Source organism: Temnothorax nylanderi, unplaced genomic scaffold (genome assembly GCF_030848795.1).
Source record: "Temnothorax nylanderi isolate EJ_2023f unplaced genomic scaffold, tnyl_v1.0 TNYL_tig0188_pilon, whole genome shotgun sequence".
NCBI classification, from domain to species: Eukaryota; Metazoa; Arthropoda; class Insecta; order Hymenoptera; family Formicidae; genus Temnothorax; species Temnothorax nylanderi.
The window spans coordinates 32,660-50,599 of record NW_027249250.1 but is presented as its reverse complement, the minus strand read 5'-3'; the positions used below and the strand labels follow the sequence as shown (position 1 = coordinate 50,599).

Here is a 17,940-nt window from a genome sequence, read left to right as displayed (position 1 = left end):
TCGATTGTGGTCTATAGGCCGTCGTTTTATATTGGGTGATTCGGAATTTTTTGCAATATTGCGCATGAGCGCGTTTATGAAGTGGCTTCCCTGGTCCGTGAGCCAAGCTCTGGGGGCTCCGTATATGCAGATAAAGTCTTTGGCGAACGCGTCGGCTACGTCTACGGCAGACGCCTGTTTTAAAAGGATGGCTAAGGAATATTTTGTTAGGAGGTCTTGGATTGTGAGAATATAGGAGTGTCCTGTGGTGGTGGTGGGCAGTGGTCCCATGATGTCCATAGATATTTTGTCGAAGACTGCCCCTGGTGTGTCGGTGAGCACCATTGGTTGCCGTGTTTTTACACGGACCAACTTCTTCAGTTGACAGTTCTTGCAGTTCTGGATGAATCTTTGAACATCGGCTTTCATTCCTGGCCAGTGGTATTTTTCCCTGAGTCTCCTGTAAGTCTTTGTGACTCCCTTGTGTCCTCCGACTGCTGAAGCGTGTGCTTCTTTTAAGATGTCGGGCTTCTCGGTGTCGAATGGCATCGAAATGTGGTTTTTGCATATTAGGATTCGGGTGGGGCTGTCTCGGAACGTGTCTTTTAATATTCGGCGGATTATCGGAAACATCATACCATATATGCCTCCTTTGCATATGGCGACGGTGGGTAGTTCTAGGTCGGTGCATACTGCGAGTAGGGATGAGATGGCCTCTTTCACCCATCTCTTCTGGGTATCTTCCGAGACGCACGTTTTAATTGGGAGTGCGATGATTCCTGTTTTTCCTCGTGTTAGCACCCGGGCTCTGCCGAGCGTTGGGTCCACGATTGTCGGTAGTCTTCCATGCTTCTCGAGCATCCGGCTGCCGGGGTCACAAGATTCTCCCCGTTGTGAGACGAACACCAATAGTCCTTTCGTGCTAAGAAGTGGTCTTTGATTTCTGTCATCCGGGCCTTTGTGGGGTGGGGGTCAAACGGCTCGTTCGGGTTGTCGAAGACTTCGGAGGATGTACTGTCGGTATCGTCCGTTTCGTCGCTAGTCAGCGCTTTCCCTGGGTCGGAGTCTTCGCGCTCTTCGTCTCCGTCTGAGTTGTCGTCGTCATCTGGTGCATTTTCCTCGATGATCTCTCCTTCCTCGTTTGCAGCGGGGGTGACTTCCATGTTCTGAGCCGAAGTGCTCGGTTCGTTGACGTCGGGGGAGATATGCCGCTTCCGTTTAGCGCGTGGTTTGGAGGAGAATATTGATTCATCGGAGTCGGAGGATTTCGTGGTTTCCGTGAGGGGGAGGATTTGTCGTTGGACGGGGTTACGAGAGAGAGCGTCTGCGTTCGCGTTGATTTTTCCTGCTTTGTAAGCAAAGTCGTATTCGTATTCCAGGAGCTTCAACCTCCAACGGACCAGGCGCGACGAAGGATCTTTCACCGATTTTAACCAGATCAAAGGTTTATGGTCGGTAATTAGCTGAAACTTGCGACCGAACAATTATGGCCTAAAATGTTTTACACAATAAACAACAGAAAGCAGCTCCTTTTTGATTGTCGAGTAATTCTGTTCGGCGGCATTGAGTAATCGCAATGTATATGCGATCGGTAAATCTTTACCTACGGGGCCCTGACTTAAGATGCCCCCGATCGCGGTACCTGAGGCATCCGTGGTTACAACAAAGGGCTTTGTGAAGTCGGGGTGTTGCAGAATAGGGTCGGAACACAATAGGTCCCTCCCTCAGGTGGGAGAACGCCGTCTCGTGTTCCTCCCTCCAAATAAACGCGACGTCTTTCTTTAGAAGGCTCGTGAGTGATTTCGCGATCTTTGAGAAGTTTGGAATAAACCGGCGATAGTAACCCGCCAGACCTAGGAACTGCTTGATGTTCTTCGCGTTCCGAGGACGAGGAAAGTGTCGGACGGCCTCGACCTTCTTTGGGTCGGGTTTTACTCCTGTTTCAGAGATTACGTGGCCGAGGTAAGTAACTTCTTTACAAAGAAATTCACATTTGTCGGGTTGTAATCGCAAACCCGCGTCTCTAAGGCGTTCCGCTAAATTGTGGAATTTTATCAGATGCTCCTGCAGCGAGCTAGAGTATATGATAATATCATCTAAGTATACAAACAATTCCACGCCTTGGAGTCCCTTCAGTACTTGGTTCATTAACCTTTGGAAGGTCGATGGCGCGTTCTTTAGCCCAAATGGCATGCGCTTGAACTCGTAATGGCCGTACGGCGTGGAGAATGCCGTTTTGTGCGCGTCGGTTTCGTCCATACGTATCTGATGGAACCCCGAGGCGAGATCGAAAACGCTGAAATATTTCGCGCTTCCTAGTTGATCTAATATTTCTACAATGTTAGGGAGAGGTTGCGCGTCACCCACGGTTTTTTCATTAAGGGCGCGGTAATCTATGACCATACGCCATTTTTTGTTGCCTCTAGAGTCGGCTTTCTTGGGCACAATCCACAAGGGAAAATTGTAGGGCGAAGTTGACGGTTGAATCACGTCGTTGTCCAGAAGGTCCTTGACCTGTCTGTCAATTTCTTCCTTGTGCATTGGCGGGAACCTATACTGTTTGGTATTTATGGGAATGTCGTCAGTGGTCGGTATCTTATGTGTTATTTTGTCAGTGTGATGTAGCTTGTCTTCGGGCAAACGGAATAGGTCGCTGTATTTCTCGATAAGGTTATGTACGTGTTCTTTTTCCTCGTTGTTTAGATGGTCTAGACGAAGTATCTCTTTTATCTTGTCGGCGCGCGATTTACTTAGGAATGTCGCCATTATTCGGCGAGCCTTTTTGTCGCTTCTGGTCATTCTCGGCCCTAGAGCGGAACGGCCAGGTGGGTTTGGGAATTGAAGGAGGGTTCTTTTATGACCCTTGTCGGATGCAGAGGATACGGAGGATATAGAGGATACAGAGGTGTGAGGTGGCCCGGAGGTAGAGTAGGTTTTTATCTCCTGGAGCTCGACCGTCGGTAATGAGATTTCGACATCTCGCTCGCCGGTGTTAATGATGCCAATATAGGCAATGCCGCCGCGATTCGTGACGACGGCATCTCCCAAGTAGATGTCGTCATGCACGTGTATTCGCGGTACGTAACCCGTTTCGATTTCTGGATTACTAATTCGAAGGGGCAAGGTGGTGCGCGTCCTTGCCGGTATTTTGAAGGTTTCGTTGGGCCGGTCCCTGTCGGTTTCTTTGTTATCGACTGCGGGGGACTCGGGTTTTTTGACTGGCCGATTCGTGTCGGCCCGATCATCGTCGGATACAGTGGATACAGCGGTCTTGTCATCGTCGGATACAGTGGATACAGCGGGCTTGTCATCGTCGGATACAGTGGATACGGCGGTCTTGTCATCGTCGGATACAGTGGATACAGCGGTCTTGTCATCGTCGGATACAGTGGATACAGCGGCTTTGTTTGACCGATTTGCGTCGGCTTGGGTTACCGGGAACGTCGAGGTTACCGCTGGCGTGGTAAGCGCGTTATCTCTTCCGTTTAGCGGTATCTGAATTCCCTCCCACGTTAGGAGGTTTTGGGTAGCGTCTATCACGTAGGTGTCGCGCAGAAAGTCTGATCCTAAGATTCCGTCCTGCGAGATTGGGAAATCGTCGGTCACGATTTGGAACCTAATCCGGTGTCCTAAGAATTCGGTTTCTATGGCTCCGAGCGTGTCGATTTTTTCATCGGTTATTCCCGTGATAGTTATTCCCGCGTTGGTTTCTATATTCCCCAAGGACGAGAGCTGGCCTATTTTTATCACGTTCGGGGCGGCCCCCGTGTCTATCATGAATTTTGATTCGTTCTTTAGTCCCTCCATTGCTAGATTCACGCTAGGCGCGTGCGAGAACTCCGGCGGGTTCATTATTGCGATTCTGGTGGTTCGCTTTGTGTCTCTACTATCGCTCTTATTGGACGATTGGTTTCCCGAGGTGTTCCCGCCCGAGATTCGTCCGCGGTCCTCGAGGGGTGTGAGGAGTTTCCCTGCGCTTGCCGAGAGTTGTTGTACTGACGTTTACAACATTCCTCTATTTCGTGCCCCGGGTTTTTACAGTATCGGCAAACCTTATCACTTCTACCTGAGTACCCAGCGCGACCCTTCTCCGCATTTTCGTAACGCGGTCTGTTCGTACTGTCGACACGGTTCCCCCCTGTTCCTTCTGTTACGTCCAACCCCGGGATTAGTATAAGAAAATCTGGGAAAGCGAAGGAAAGGCTAACCAGAGGGATCGGGGTAAGGAAGGACGCAACTAGACGCTTAAGAATACTGCTCGCAGGTACGCGCTCTGAGGCGCGTGGCGCGAGCCGAACGCACTTTTATGACTCTGGAAGGGTCAGGGTCCGCAGGGACCCTAGGACGCCTTCCGTGAGCGGTGCGATCGTCGGTCCTTTTTTAAATCAAGGAATTTAATCCCTTTAACTTAGGATCGGACCTCGTGCGATTTCGAGTGGGAGATGGGTGGTAATTGAGGTCTTAAATTAAAGAAAGAATGGAGATGTCTTTAACATAAGTAATTATATTTATTTGACATAAAAAAAATGTTATTTAGTATAAAAAAAAATATAATTATAAACTAGGCGTTAGTGTAAAATGTGTATATGTATATAATGGAGAGTTGGTGTGCGCATTCTTCGCGGGTATAACAAAAGTGCGGGGCGATCGGGCAGGACCTTTTGAGGAGAAATCTATTTGAAAGTGGACATCCTGCCCGCTATTATTACATCGAGATCGGGATTGAATAGCATAATGATTTGGTTAGGTGTGCGTGCGGTGTTTATGAGTACTTGAAACTAATTTAAGTCGACATTAAGAACTAAATATAAAGAAAAATTTGGGGAGTGAAAGCAGAGGGACAAGAATTTATGGATAAAAAAAAATAATTGTCAATCTAGGGTCACTATTTCGGGACCGACCATTTCCTCGTGGGTGTCAAGGGTCGAGGCGGTCGACGGAGTCGGGGATGGTCCTCGGGAAGAGGAGGGGGAGTGGGGAGGTTCGAGGAGGGTGGCGGGATCGGGGTTGACGGGGACCACGCGAAACGGGGCCACGCGACAAACAGGGCGAGAAGATGGGGGGAAAGGGCGAGAAGGCAGGACGACAGGGCGAGAAAGGGGGAAAACGGGGCGATTCTGCTGTGAAGAACAGGGTTCTTCTGTAAAAGCTGGGGGAGGGGGTGGAGTGGCGAGTCGCGGAGGACCTGCGTTGATCGATTCCTGAGGGATGTCAAGCTCCCTTCGCCCCCGCTTGTTCCGACGATTCCTTTCGTGTCTCGCGGCGTTTTTCGACCTCTTGTGGGTGGGACAGCCCGAATCCACTACAAGTTAGCGAATTGTTAAATATTAAAGTCCTTTAACTGTGGGGAAGTCACCTCGGGTTTCGGAGATTAAAGAAATCAAAAGAATACCTCGAATCCACTGACGAGTCAGCTAACTCGAAATAATAGAGAGAGATTATTCCGAGCCCACCGAAAAATCGGCTAACTCGGAACAACGAAGGGAGATTATTCCGAGTCCACCGAAAAATCGGCTAATTCAGAACAATAGAGACTATTCCGAATCCACCGATAAATCGGCTGATTCGGAACAACGAACAGAGATTATTCCGACTCCACCGAAAAATCGGCTAATTCAGAACAATAGAGACTATTCCGAATCCACCGATAAATCGGCTAATTCGGAACAACGAACAGAGATTATTCCGACTCCACCGAAAAATCGGCTAATTCGGAACAATAGAGATTCCCCCGAATCCACCGATAAATCGGCTAATTCGGAATAGTGAAAAGAATTGGAGGGTTGGAAGGGTTAATGTTTAATGTTTAACCGAGGGACTTCCCGAACGCGTGAGTGTTCGAGTGAATACAAAAGGGGTAAGATAATGATAAAAGGGGCCCGATATCAGTATGTGAATAGGTATGTAGAGGACTTACTTCTTGGTGCTGATCAAACTAAAGTAGAACAGCTGAATCTCTTTGAGCCCCGTGGGTAACTAGCTGGATCTCTTTGGGCCCTGTGGATAGCCTCTCGTCGACACTCGGTGAGTTTAAGTCCACGCACAGAATTTAACTTAAAACTTGAGATCGGATTTGAATGTGATAGTGTTCGTAAACGGAAGAGAGGCGAAGTAAATTGAACTGGGCCGAAGAGGTGAACCGTCAGAAGAGAAGCTGAACTAAGAGAGCAAGTGCTGCGATGTCGAGATTTATATAGGAAAGTTCTAAGGATGGGAAGGGTGAATCGCGTGTGGGATGTGTCAGGTTTTCATTTTGGGAACTTCTGGTTGGAGGGATGTTTCTAATTTTTGTCTGAAGGATTTCTTATTGGGCGAGATGTTTCTCATCCAAGAGCTAGATTCTTAAGTCTTTGCCTATCCTAGAAGTTTAGAGACGGTTGTCGATTTTTCCGACTGTTCATTGGCGAGTCTTCTCGTAAGGCCCCCACTGCTTTATTGGGGGTGCAACCCATCGCTTCCTCCAGTGACTCACTTGTTTTTCGGTTAGGTTTCTCCTTTATTAGGGTTTCTTTTTTAGTGTTGACGGACGATGCACACCTCTCAATCTTAAATGCAAGCAAAAACTCCGCCACGTGTATTTACGGACACGTCTCAGGCTTTGTTTCCGCTTGCCGGAAACATCGTACGTGCATTTTGAAAGCTCGCTTGATGCAATAAAGATCTTCATCAACCCATTAAGGCCCATTTGGCGCGTCGAGTCGCCAGGTTTACATTCTTTCAGTTTTAGGCCTGACAAAGCCGATGAAAATCCTGTTACGTATGCCCCGTCCGTCACTAATTTGTCATTTGGAAGGTTGCGTTTAAGCGCCTAGGTAAACAGATACTTTACCCTTATAAAAAAAAAGGAAAAGGAATGTGCAAGGATCAAGGCTCACTCGTCGATCGACAACCGTCCGTGCTTAGTTTACCTTATCCTAATCTTAACGGCTATCCTGAGCGCAGAGGAATTTAAGCGAAAAAGGGAAATCGTGGAGTTCGCAGGACGTAACACTTCGTAACGTGAGTTCCCGTAACGCGACGGGCTCGTGCTTTCGTAGCGCGGCCTGTTTGGGGCGTACCGATTGTCGGGAGGGTCTCGGAATGTCACTCTAGGTGGTCCGTATCTGTTTGTTTCGGTGCGCTCGGGAAAGGGTTTTATCGGTGTGGAATGGGCTAAGGGCCGCCCTGCGCTATAAACATTCCTCTCGAGGCTTCGTTCCCTGTCGTTTCTACGGGAGGTTTCGAAGCGGGAATTGTCTAATTCTTGCCTCATTGCTAGTGCCTTCACGTGGGAGAATGCTGAGAACGGGTTAGCATAATGTTCTGGGCGAAGCTGAATACGGTAGCTGAGGGGCAACCCGTCGCAAAAAGAGCGCGCGGTCAGAGCGTCTGCTTCGGTCGTCGTATTATTGCCCAAGACCCCACGGTGGCGTCTCTCTTCGTCGATAATGGATGAACGGAGATCCTTCACTCGGGTTATGTTGTGACCGAACGGCACAATTTCAGGCCCGATTCACGCGGCTATCTGTCCGTCTAACGGTCGCCACTCGGTTTGACCTCTGTTCACCGAGAAGGTATGTATCAGTGTTTCTTAGCTATGCTTTATGAACGTGTCATCAAACTAATTAATCCCTTGTTATTTTCAGGTTCCCGCCACGGATGGACGACTTCCAGCATCAACCCCCGGATCATCGACTCCAATCGCCGCCGTATCTCAACGCAGGATGAAGATGGCGGACCACCGCCTCTTCGGGTAAGTATCGGTACGTCGGTCAACTAACTCCGAAATTTAATTAAATTTTCAGGTTCCCGCAACGGATGGCGCGTCTGTGCCGTCTCCCCAGTGATCATCGGTAATAACCTTCGACCAGGATCAACGTACGGCCGAGATGTCTGACCATCGGCTACCACGGGTAAGTATACGTATGTCAGTCAATCAACTCGGTTAATTAACTATATTTTCAGGTTATCGCTACGGATGCCTCGTCAGTGCCGCCGCCCGATGGATCACAGGTGATTCCCAGCATCCAGGACCAACGCCCGACAAAGATGGCTGACCACCGCGCGCCTGAGGTAAGTATACGCAACTTGGTAAGCTAACTCATTAACGACCGCACTTTTCCAGAATTTTATAACAAATGGCCGATCTCCATTCCCCACCGATGAATCATCGACGATAATCTCCGATCCGGATCGACGACTGTCCAAGATGGCTGACATCCGCTTGATCAGGTAAGTGGGATGTAATTAATTGACAATTCCTTCTTTAATGTTGCAAATAATTATTTTCTTTATTCGCAGGCTTCGGTTTACACACACTTGGTTGTTCACAAAAACTCTCGCACAAGATGGCGTCGCACAATTCGCCAAACGCACGCAAGTCCTATACGGTATCTCTGTACCTTTCGCCTTTTATATCGACGATATGTAACGCGTTTCGCGGGCGTTCCCGATTGTAATGGAAACCGGTTGACGATGAGTATTTCGCACGACTTACTATCGCGGGACTTAGCACGATCGCGGTGGAAATCTCGATAACATGTACGCTCGCCGGTTGTCCTCGAGAGACTGCCTCGAGTGCCGCTGCTCTCAGTGGCTCCCCACTTACGGCCGCTATCCCCACCACGGCTTCACGGCCGCTTTCACTCTCTGGAATGTTCGTCGCGGCGCAATAACAACTTTCTCTTTTCCACGCCGAACGTTCCAGATGTTGTTGGCGGAAATTTCCAGTGGCGATGCCCTCAGGTTGACCCCCTCTCTTCGCTCCAGGGTAGTGGTTTTCCACCTCGCTTATTTTGCGAGTTTTCTCGGCGCCGACCTGTGCGCACGTCCTACCCCGCGCTCTAATACATGCATCCGGACCGACTTCTCGCAGAAGATGTCCGGGTATATCTAGTGTCGTCGGCCGTCGACGCCGACCCCCGGTGACGCATCTACGCGACCTTCTCAACCGGTATCCGCCCTCTGTTCCCGGCGATGACGCTTGGTTGACGAGATCGCGGGCGGTCACGCAACTTGATCTTCGCGTGGCCGGACTTTGACGCCGACCCGGTTTTCGTGCATACCAGGTGCCGCATGTCGGTCACCGGCCATTTATTCCCGCGGATCGCGTGTGTCCGCGAATTTCTTACCCGGGCGTCCGTTCGCGACGCCGAATGGCCCTGATCGTTCTGTCGGTCCCGCGGGCGAATCATCCGTTGCTCCCCCTCGCGTGAGACCCTCGGTCCGCTATCTCGCGAACGCGCCTCCGGATCTGACCCGCGGTCAGTCGTGACCCCTCCTTGGGTCGCTCTGGTGGGCCATCGGTGGCCCTGCTGATTGTGCGACTGGTGGTTCGCGATTTCGCGGGCTCGCCGGCCGCCTGAAGATTGCGTGTGGCCTAAAACCTGGGTCGCGCTATGTGCGTTGGTTCGCGCGACAAAATTAATTAAACTGGCGCTTTTATGCGCTTAGGCCGAAAACAAAATATGTATAAACTGAACCGACGGAAACTCATATCCTTAATTCCGGGCTCGGAAGCCGAAGCTCGCTCGTTTTTTTTATCATCTTACGAACTAATTGCGCCGGATGGGCTTATCAGTATCTTAAATCTACTCGCCCCCGCTGAGGCCTTTCTCCCCGGCGTCGTGCTCGCGGTCCTCCCCGCTCGCCGGGCTCTTGAAGCTGCCTGACGCGGCTGGGCTCCCTTCCTCCACGCTCGTTTCCAGCGCCAAGTCCTCCGCCAGTTGGTCGAGCGCGTTATTAATGGCCGCCAGGCCCCTCGGCGGTTCCGCCCCGGTCGCGGCCTCGCTCGCGAATAACCCCGCGGGTGTTGGCCCGCCGTCGGTCCCTTCGGATCCCGCCTGCATCACGAGATCCGGCATGTCACGGACCACAGGGAAATCAGGCGTCCCCGTCGCTGTTGCCGCCTCCGGCTCCTGCGTCGGCGATGTCAGCCGACATATTGTGCGGACCGCTCGGTCCGTCAGTCGACGCAAGAGCACTCTTGGCGACCCCACGCGTGCACGTCGCGACACGGATGAGACCGGTCTCAATGTAATCTAAGATGTGTTCTCCCGGTTTTAAGTATATGGTACTGAGTTCTCCGCGATACTGATCTATTGTCCGGGGCGACCCGAAAGCGCCGCTTAGCAGGTCCGAGAGTTGGGTTATTGTTTCACATGCCTCGTCTTCTACCGCGCATATGGCTCTTCCGCGAAGTTTGGTCAGGAGGAGACGGGTTAGATTCCTTTCTGAAGATGGAGGGAGGATCTCTTTGGCACGTCGGCATGCTCGTATGAATTGGGACAAGGGGATATTGCGCCCGTCGAAATGAGGTACCGTTTCGAGCGCTTCTCTGAAGGAGATGCGAGGCCCATAATTCTCCATTGTTGGATCATAGGGGGGAAATATCGCCGATGTTTGCGCGTCGAAAAAGCGTGTATGCTGACGCGAAGGGGAGATAGGCATCAATCGCGAAGGTCCCAAAGGGACGGTCTGAGCTAGCTCCGGTTTTTTCGTACTGGGCGCGCTCTTCGTCCATGCCGAGTTTTATTCTCTCCAAGTCTTGCTTAGCCTTTTCGACGGCTTCGGCGTCGCGCCTAATCGTTGCCTGCATTTCGAGCAGTCTCGCTTCGTCTGCCTTCCGTTTCTTTTGTTCCTTTTGGAGCAATGTAAACTCGTGATCCAGAGCGTCTCGGCGGGCTCTAAGCTCCTCTTCGCTCGGAGGGTCTCCGGTTTTGGAACGGGTTTCCGGCATCGCGAATTTTCGTATCCCACCGCTGTCACCAAATTTATGTCACGTCCCGAGGGATCGCGGCCGCGGCGCGGTCTCGGATCTCTAACGGGAGTAGGTCGCTTTGTCGGGTCGCTAAGCCGAGGGGCTCTACCCGGGGATACCCGCGACCGGGGTAATTCGCTATCCGGGTCCCGTTACCAACGAGTGGCTCCAATTCGAATTCTTACGGGGGGAGCTTGATTATGAGGTTCTTCGCGTGATGTTAAGAGGTATCGTTCGAATATCTCCTCGACTTCAGTACAATAGTGGCACTCGAGCGCGGGGCGGTAGTCGGCCAAGATTTTGTTGCAGGCGGAACACGTGGTTAATTCCGTTCGCGGACCGTACTGTACGTAATGCCAGAGGGTGCCTTCAAATTCTGGTCGCGCGGCCTGGTGATTGTTAAGTAGGCAATCCTCACAAATGATCGCGCGAGTAGTTTTGTTTAGGAAGAACAGCGCGTATACACAAATTCCGGTCATTAGCCAAACCTTGAGCGGGCTAGGGGGAGAGATTACCCCTGGAGGGCGACGGTTGACCGGATGTCTGGGGCACATCGGTAACGGCGTGCATCGATAACAATGTTCACCTCTTTATCGACCGTTGGATGTCGGTAATAGCGTTTCTGATTTATCGACCGTAGGGTGTCGGTAATAGCGGTTTTTGATTTATCGACCGTAGGGTGTCGGTAATAGCGATTTCGGTTTATCGACCGTAGGATGTCGGTAATAATGTTCTTTGATTTATCGACTGTAGGATGTCGGTAATAGCGGTTTCGATTTATCGACCGTAGGATGTTGGTAATAACGTTTTCGATTTATCGGCCGTTGGATGTCGGTAATATAGTGTTCTCAATTCTAGCGCTTGATTTGGGAGATGACGATAACGGTAGGTTCTATGTCCAAGTATTGCTGCCCTCCTTCGTGCGTCACCGAGCGCGTCACGTCGAGGTATATCTCCGAGCACGTGGTACACCCCGCGGGTTCCCGGATCTCGCCGATTATTACGTCACACGCGTCGCACTCTTCCAATTTGTACCGGAAACCGTTGTGCATGTAATGTCGGACCAAGAGTTCGTAATGACTGCGCTGTTGCGCGGTTAAGTCGCGGTAACACGATTCGCAGAGGTAATGTTTACTGTTCCGATTCTGGTAACCCAACGTGAAAACACAGATCGCGCGGGATAACCAATTCCGGCGCGTGATTCGAGAGACTAAGGGGGAGAGTCGCCGGGTAGCAGGTCGTGATGGGGTCTCGCTCATGTCAGTTAATTAAATTTAGGGGCGTCGGCACTTACCTTTACTCGAGTTCTAGCGGGCGGTCTGCAGTCCCCCAATGCTCAGGTGTGGCGGCGCCGTATAGGTACAGGATCTCCGCGCGGCGTCGCGAGTAGTAGCTTCGGCGGGGGTCGTCCTTCCTGATGTGCTCGATCAGTTCCTCCGACGGGAGATGGTCAGATTTATCCGTAATGCGGATCAACCGGTACGGGCGGCCTTCAAGGGGCACTTGATAACTCGGGCGAGACTCCCTTTTAAGCGCGCAGTAATTCGTCCGGGATTCCTCTTTCGAGAGCGGAATGTAGGTAGAGGAATCGTTAATACCCGCGTGCCGGTGTTCGCGGTTAACACTGAGTTTTTCGTCCGCCTTGCGCGCGGAATTCGCGGCGAAATACGATTCGTACTCGGGTTGTTCCGCGAATTCGACTCCCAGTAAGGAGTTCGAGGGAGGTGTATGTAGGAGGCGGTTTAATCGGCGGGTGCGCCACTTAATTCCCCCTTGGCGACACCTTGGCATTTGCTTTAGCCAAATAATATAAATACTTAGAGAGAAGAAGCGTCTTCGGTTGATTCCCTGTTGCTACGGCGAGAAAGCGTGCTACTTGTATAACACTGCCTCTTTCCGAACATCTACGGACGATAGCGTGCCACTCGTATAGCACTGCTTCGTATGCAGATGTAATGCAAGGGAAGGACCGGTGGTCGCAGTACCTTGTTGGTACTAAATAATTAATACTGCCAACGGAATTAGCGTTACCCAATGGGAGTGGGGCGTGTTAAGGTTGATGAGAGATCACATGGAACACGAAGATTCGTTAAACACTGGTATATTATTTTAATTTCACACGATAATTCTACAACTGTTACAATCGAACACTTAATATTACTATTACAATTGGATATACGCGTGGTGCTTGGATGCTTCGGATATAGAAGGATATGGAAGACTTCGGATATAGAAGGATATGGAAGAAGTGTCGAATCTGCGTCCAAAGGATAACCGAGAAAACTCACTGGCTGACTGACTCCGATTGACGGCGTCCCTCGGGATGCTCTTCTTTATATTCCATTTTCCTGGCGGCGGGAAAGATTGCGTGGAAGGGTTGAGAAGTGGAAGGGTTGCGTTGCGTCATCGGTCTGGTCCCCGATTTCTCTCCTTATATGGTCATGTTTTTCCGTCTTCTACCGTACTTGGTGGCGGGGGTGGTAGAGTGGAAGGGTTGAGAGCTGGAAGAGCCATGTTGCATCATCGGTCCCTGATTTCTCTCCTTATATGGTCGTGTTTTCCGTCTTCCTTTGTGCTCGAGGGAAGGGTTGCGTTTTTTGCTTCCGCCTTCGCTTTCTCTTTTGTGCGGTCGTATGACTCATTGAGCCGAGAGTTTTCTGGAAGGATCTGAGGAAGGATTATGGGGATTTGGAAGTTAGGTTCTTATAGTGGAGTTTCGAGAAGAGTATTGTGGATACTTATTGTTTATACTAAATCTACCGCATACATCTATTGGTGGGTAAGTCGTGGTTGTGATGAGCTTTACTTATGGTGAATGGTCTTGCTTAGTCGACGGTTGATGATAAGTGGTCTTACTTAAGTGGCCTTACTTCTACTTATGGTAACCTCTATCTATGGTAACTTCTGTTGTTGGTAAGTGGTAACTTCTACTTATGGTAACTTCTACTGTCGGTAAGGGGTTTTACTTATGATAACTTCTACTTATGGTAACTTCTACTATAGGTAAGTGGTCTTACTTATGGTAATTTCTACTTATGGTAACTTCTGTGGTCGGTAAGTGGTATTACTTATGGTAACTTCTACTGTCGGTAAGTGGTGTTACCTATGGTAACTTCTACTGTCGGTAAGTGGTATTACTTATGGTAACTTCTACTGTCGTTAAGTGGTATTACTTATGGTAACTTCTACTGTCGGTAAATGGTATTACTTATGGTAACTTTTACTGTCGGTAAGTGGTATTACTTATAGTAACTTTTACTGTCGGTAAGTGGTGTTACCTATGGTAACTTCTACTGTCATTCTTAACAATTTTTAAATTTTCCCGGAGTGTGGTGGGGGTAGACGTAACACCAGGTGCGTCACCGCAGCCGTGATCGTTGCTGCGGCGTCGTTTAGGTGTTTCTGGTCCTTTCCTCTGAGTCTCGCCGTAGTGCATATCTTGTCCACCTTACGGACAGACTCAATTATCCTACTCGGGAGATCATTCATCGGAGCTAGTTTGAACTCCTCCAGTCTCTCGATCTCTCGAACTTTCCTGCTCCTAGAGAGGTCCAACCCGACGGATGGGTCCTCCAGGTCGCGGAGTCTTTTCTCCTCTTTTAATCTTTCTTTATGGGCGAGGAGAGCCTTTTTGACTTCCCAGTCGCCCGTAGTGACTGGTCGTCCCCTCTTACGCTCCGTATCCTTGCTCCAGAGCTTCCCGTCTGCCGGATTAACATAGACGGACGTGTCTGAAACGTCCGGATCGTCGTCCTCCTCGATGGTTTCGACGTCGGTCGTACTGGCGTCCGAAAGCTCCAATTCAAGCTCCGCCGGGATCGAATTAAACCCAGCCAGGGCCTTCTTCGATCTGTCCAGGAGTTCGTCGACCCCAGGCTTCTTCTTTGAAGCGGGGGTCCGAGAAGTCCGATCCGCACCCCTTTGCGCCAATGGAATGTCCTTGTCAAGGATTGTATTACCCCGCGAGGATCTCAAGGCCCTATCGCGCGCGCTCTGTGGGCCCGAGGATTTTCCTTGGGTTGTTCTCGAGGCGCTCTTTGACCTTCCCCCTTTGGGATTGAGAGTCCCTTTGGGAGGGGCCATTGAGCTCTTCTTGCCTCCTTTCTTGAGGGTCTCGTCGCCTGTAGGAGCCGACTCACTTCCCTCAAAATTACGGAGGAAGCCGTCCAAGTTTGTATTCTGGGCGCCCCCGCTTCAGGCACTACAGCTTGGTACTTGGCTGCTCCCGGTGGGAACAGTCCTTGCAGCGCTCCGCTGCTCATCCGGGCGCGACCGCCCGTCGACGGCACCACCGGCCAGCGAGGAATCGGCCGAGGACTCTCGATCCCGACCCTCACTCGTGCTCCCTAAGCTCGTCTGAGGGTGCGGTCCAGTTCAAGCTTCAAACGCTCCAAATACTTTCGCTTTCTATGCTCCCATAAACCCGGTCCATTAGTGCTACCAATGTTATAAACGCTGTGCAAGTGGACCATTCTGAAGCGAAGTTTACATCACGTATGTGCAAATGGACCGCAGCAGAATACGGAACGCAGCCTGAACGAGTTAGAGAGATCATGGATGCTCTTATAATATACACCGTAAAAACTTTTTTAGACTATTCCAATCATCTTTACGATGATGAAGAAGTGGACATTGTGGTGGGCATCTTACTTCCAAAAGATCGTGTCCGTATTCCGAAAATTGGAGGTTACGTGGAACATGTAATTCCATCACTTAGCAGTGAATATTTTAAAATGCATTTTCGGTATGTATAATTATTGCTAATTTGTAATTTTTTTATAGTAATATATAAATATATATAATTATATATATAATTCTATGCAAATAAATGTGTGTGCACGCGTGTGTTGTGTGTTTGAGATTATGATTTAATTCTATTTCGATTGTAATGTGAATTGTTTAATAATCAGGATGAAGCCTTCAACATTTGAATACATTTTGAATGAAATTGGAGATAAACTTTGTCGTACATCAGATGGTAATGAAATGATACCTGCGAACAAACAATTTCTGTTAAGTCTATGGCGATTTGCAACTCCAGATTCATATAGGTAAGAGTATAATGTTTAGTAATTATTGTTAAGTATGAATACTATTACATTTTAATTACTGTAATTCTATGGACAAATATTTTGTGTAGATCAATAATTGAACGATTTGGTGTTGGCAAAGCTACAGGTGTAAGAGCAGTGCGTCGTGTTGCTAAGGCACTGTGTGAATTATCACCAAGATATATAACATGGCCTACAGAAAATAAAATACAAGATATTATATATAATTTCTCTCGTCCGAGTGGCTTTCCTAATGTTATTGGTGCCATAGATGGCAGTCACATAAATATTCCTGCACCCACAGAAAATCCAGAAGCCTACGTAAATCGTAAAGGACGTCATTCAATTCATCTCCAAGTAATTTTATAATATTGTTATATAATTATTTGCGTTTCTTTCTGTATCAATAATTTAATGCTTGCTAAGAATTAGTCATTTATTGATAATAAATAAAGTCTCTTGCATTTTTTGTAGGCTGTTTGTGATCACGCAAGACTATTCACACACATTTATGTCGGAAACGTAGGTTCGGTTCATGACGCTCGTGTGTTCCGTTTATCATCTCTCCAGGAATACATCAATGATGCCAACAAGTTCCCAAATGATACACATATAATTGGAGATGCAGCTTACACATTACATCAACATCTTTTGGTCCCCTACGTTGATAACGGTCATCTTACACAGCAACAAAAAAATTACAATTTTTGTCATTCTTCTGCTAGAATGGTCATTGAAAGAGCGTTTGCTCTTTTGAAAGGACGCTGGAGGAGTCTTTTACACGTTTTAGCAGTAAATGACATAGAGTTTGTTCCTTATGACATATTGGCATGCTGTGTATTGCACAATATTTGTTTACTGCAGAAGGATGAACTAGAGTTAGAAGAGATATTTATTGTAGATAGAGAAGAAGTTATATTGCGAGAAGAAAGAATTAATGATAATAATAGATACATTGCAGAATTAAAGAGAAACAATATATGTGCAAATCTTCGTATGAGAAATGCGTAAGAAATATACATTTAAGAAAGATATAAGAAATGCTTATATATTTATTTATAATGTATATGGAAATTATACCATTTTACAAATGTATTATAATATAAATACACAAGTAAATAAATATACTATATATTATATGAACGAACAATTTTATTTCGATGACATAAATATTAAGTAGTCTATATTATTCAGTCTACATTAACAGTCTTTTTGTAGGAAGCAAATCTATATGTCTAAAAATAAAAATATTTATATTACTTTTAATTAAAAAAACAAAAACTGAAAAACATTTTAATAATTCTCTTAAAATTATTTTTGGTAAATACAAAAATAATAGCTGCGATATTATTCATAAAAAAGTTATCATCTTTGGTAGTGCATTAAAAGAAAAGAAACTTAGGAACATATTTTTGCACTTATAAAAAAATAATCTTTGATGATATTAAAATGATAGAATCCTAAAAAATATATATAATATCACAGAACTCTTAAAAAAAACAATTAATTCATATTATGTTTCCTCAACTATTTTTCGTTTCTATTAAAATTATTTTTGGTAGTAGATAAAAAAATAAAACTGCGATATTATTTATAAAGAAGTTATTATCTTTGATAGTGCATTAAAATAAATAAACTTACGAACACATTTTTGCACTTAGAAAAAGAAATCTGTGATGATATTAAAATGATAAAGAATCATAAGAAATATTATATATATAATATCACAGAACTTTTAAAAATAACAATTAAACCATATTATTCATATTGTTATTTTTTTCAATATTATTATTTTTTCTCCATATCCGTAGTATTATCCGTATTTTTATCCGTATTATTATTTTTCGCAACTAATTGTCGTAGAATACCCAACAGGTCATCTTGACGTGACATTGCTTCTGTATGCATTCTTTTACGTTCTTTCAATCATATTGTCCTCAAGTAACTTTTCTAAATTGTTGACATTGTTTTTGCCTGTAATCATAATATATCTTGTGATGCAATAACATATAGTAACTGCGTTTCGTTATTTTACCGCTATTAAACAGTGTTAAATAGTACTAAAAGTTTATAGTATACATATAACGTGGACTATACAGTTTTAGTACTAGCGGTAACTAACAAAATGCATTTTTATGTATTAATACTGCTTCTAATTTCAAAGCTATTACA

At 47.3% G+C, this 17,940-nt stretch overlaps 1 protein-coding gene across 1 annotated transcript; it reads left to right on the top strand.

Annotated features, from left to right (window-relative positions):
* Nucleotides 1-15,373: 15,373 nt before the first annotated feature.
* Nucleotides 15,374-16,779, top strand: LOC139778561 (putative nuclease HARBI1). The gene is made up of 4 exons (XM_071716548.1): nt 15,374-15,461; nt 15,628-15,768; nt 15,858-16,125; nt 16,243-16,779. Exons 1-4 carry the CDS (start codon nt 15,451-15,453, stop codon nt 16,777-16,779), a joined length of 957 nt encoding a protein of 318 aa, XP_071572649.1. The 5' UTR covers nt 15,374-15,450.
* Nucleotides 16,780-17,940: the final 1,161 nt, after the last annotated feature.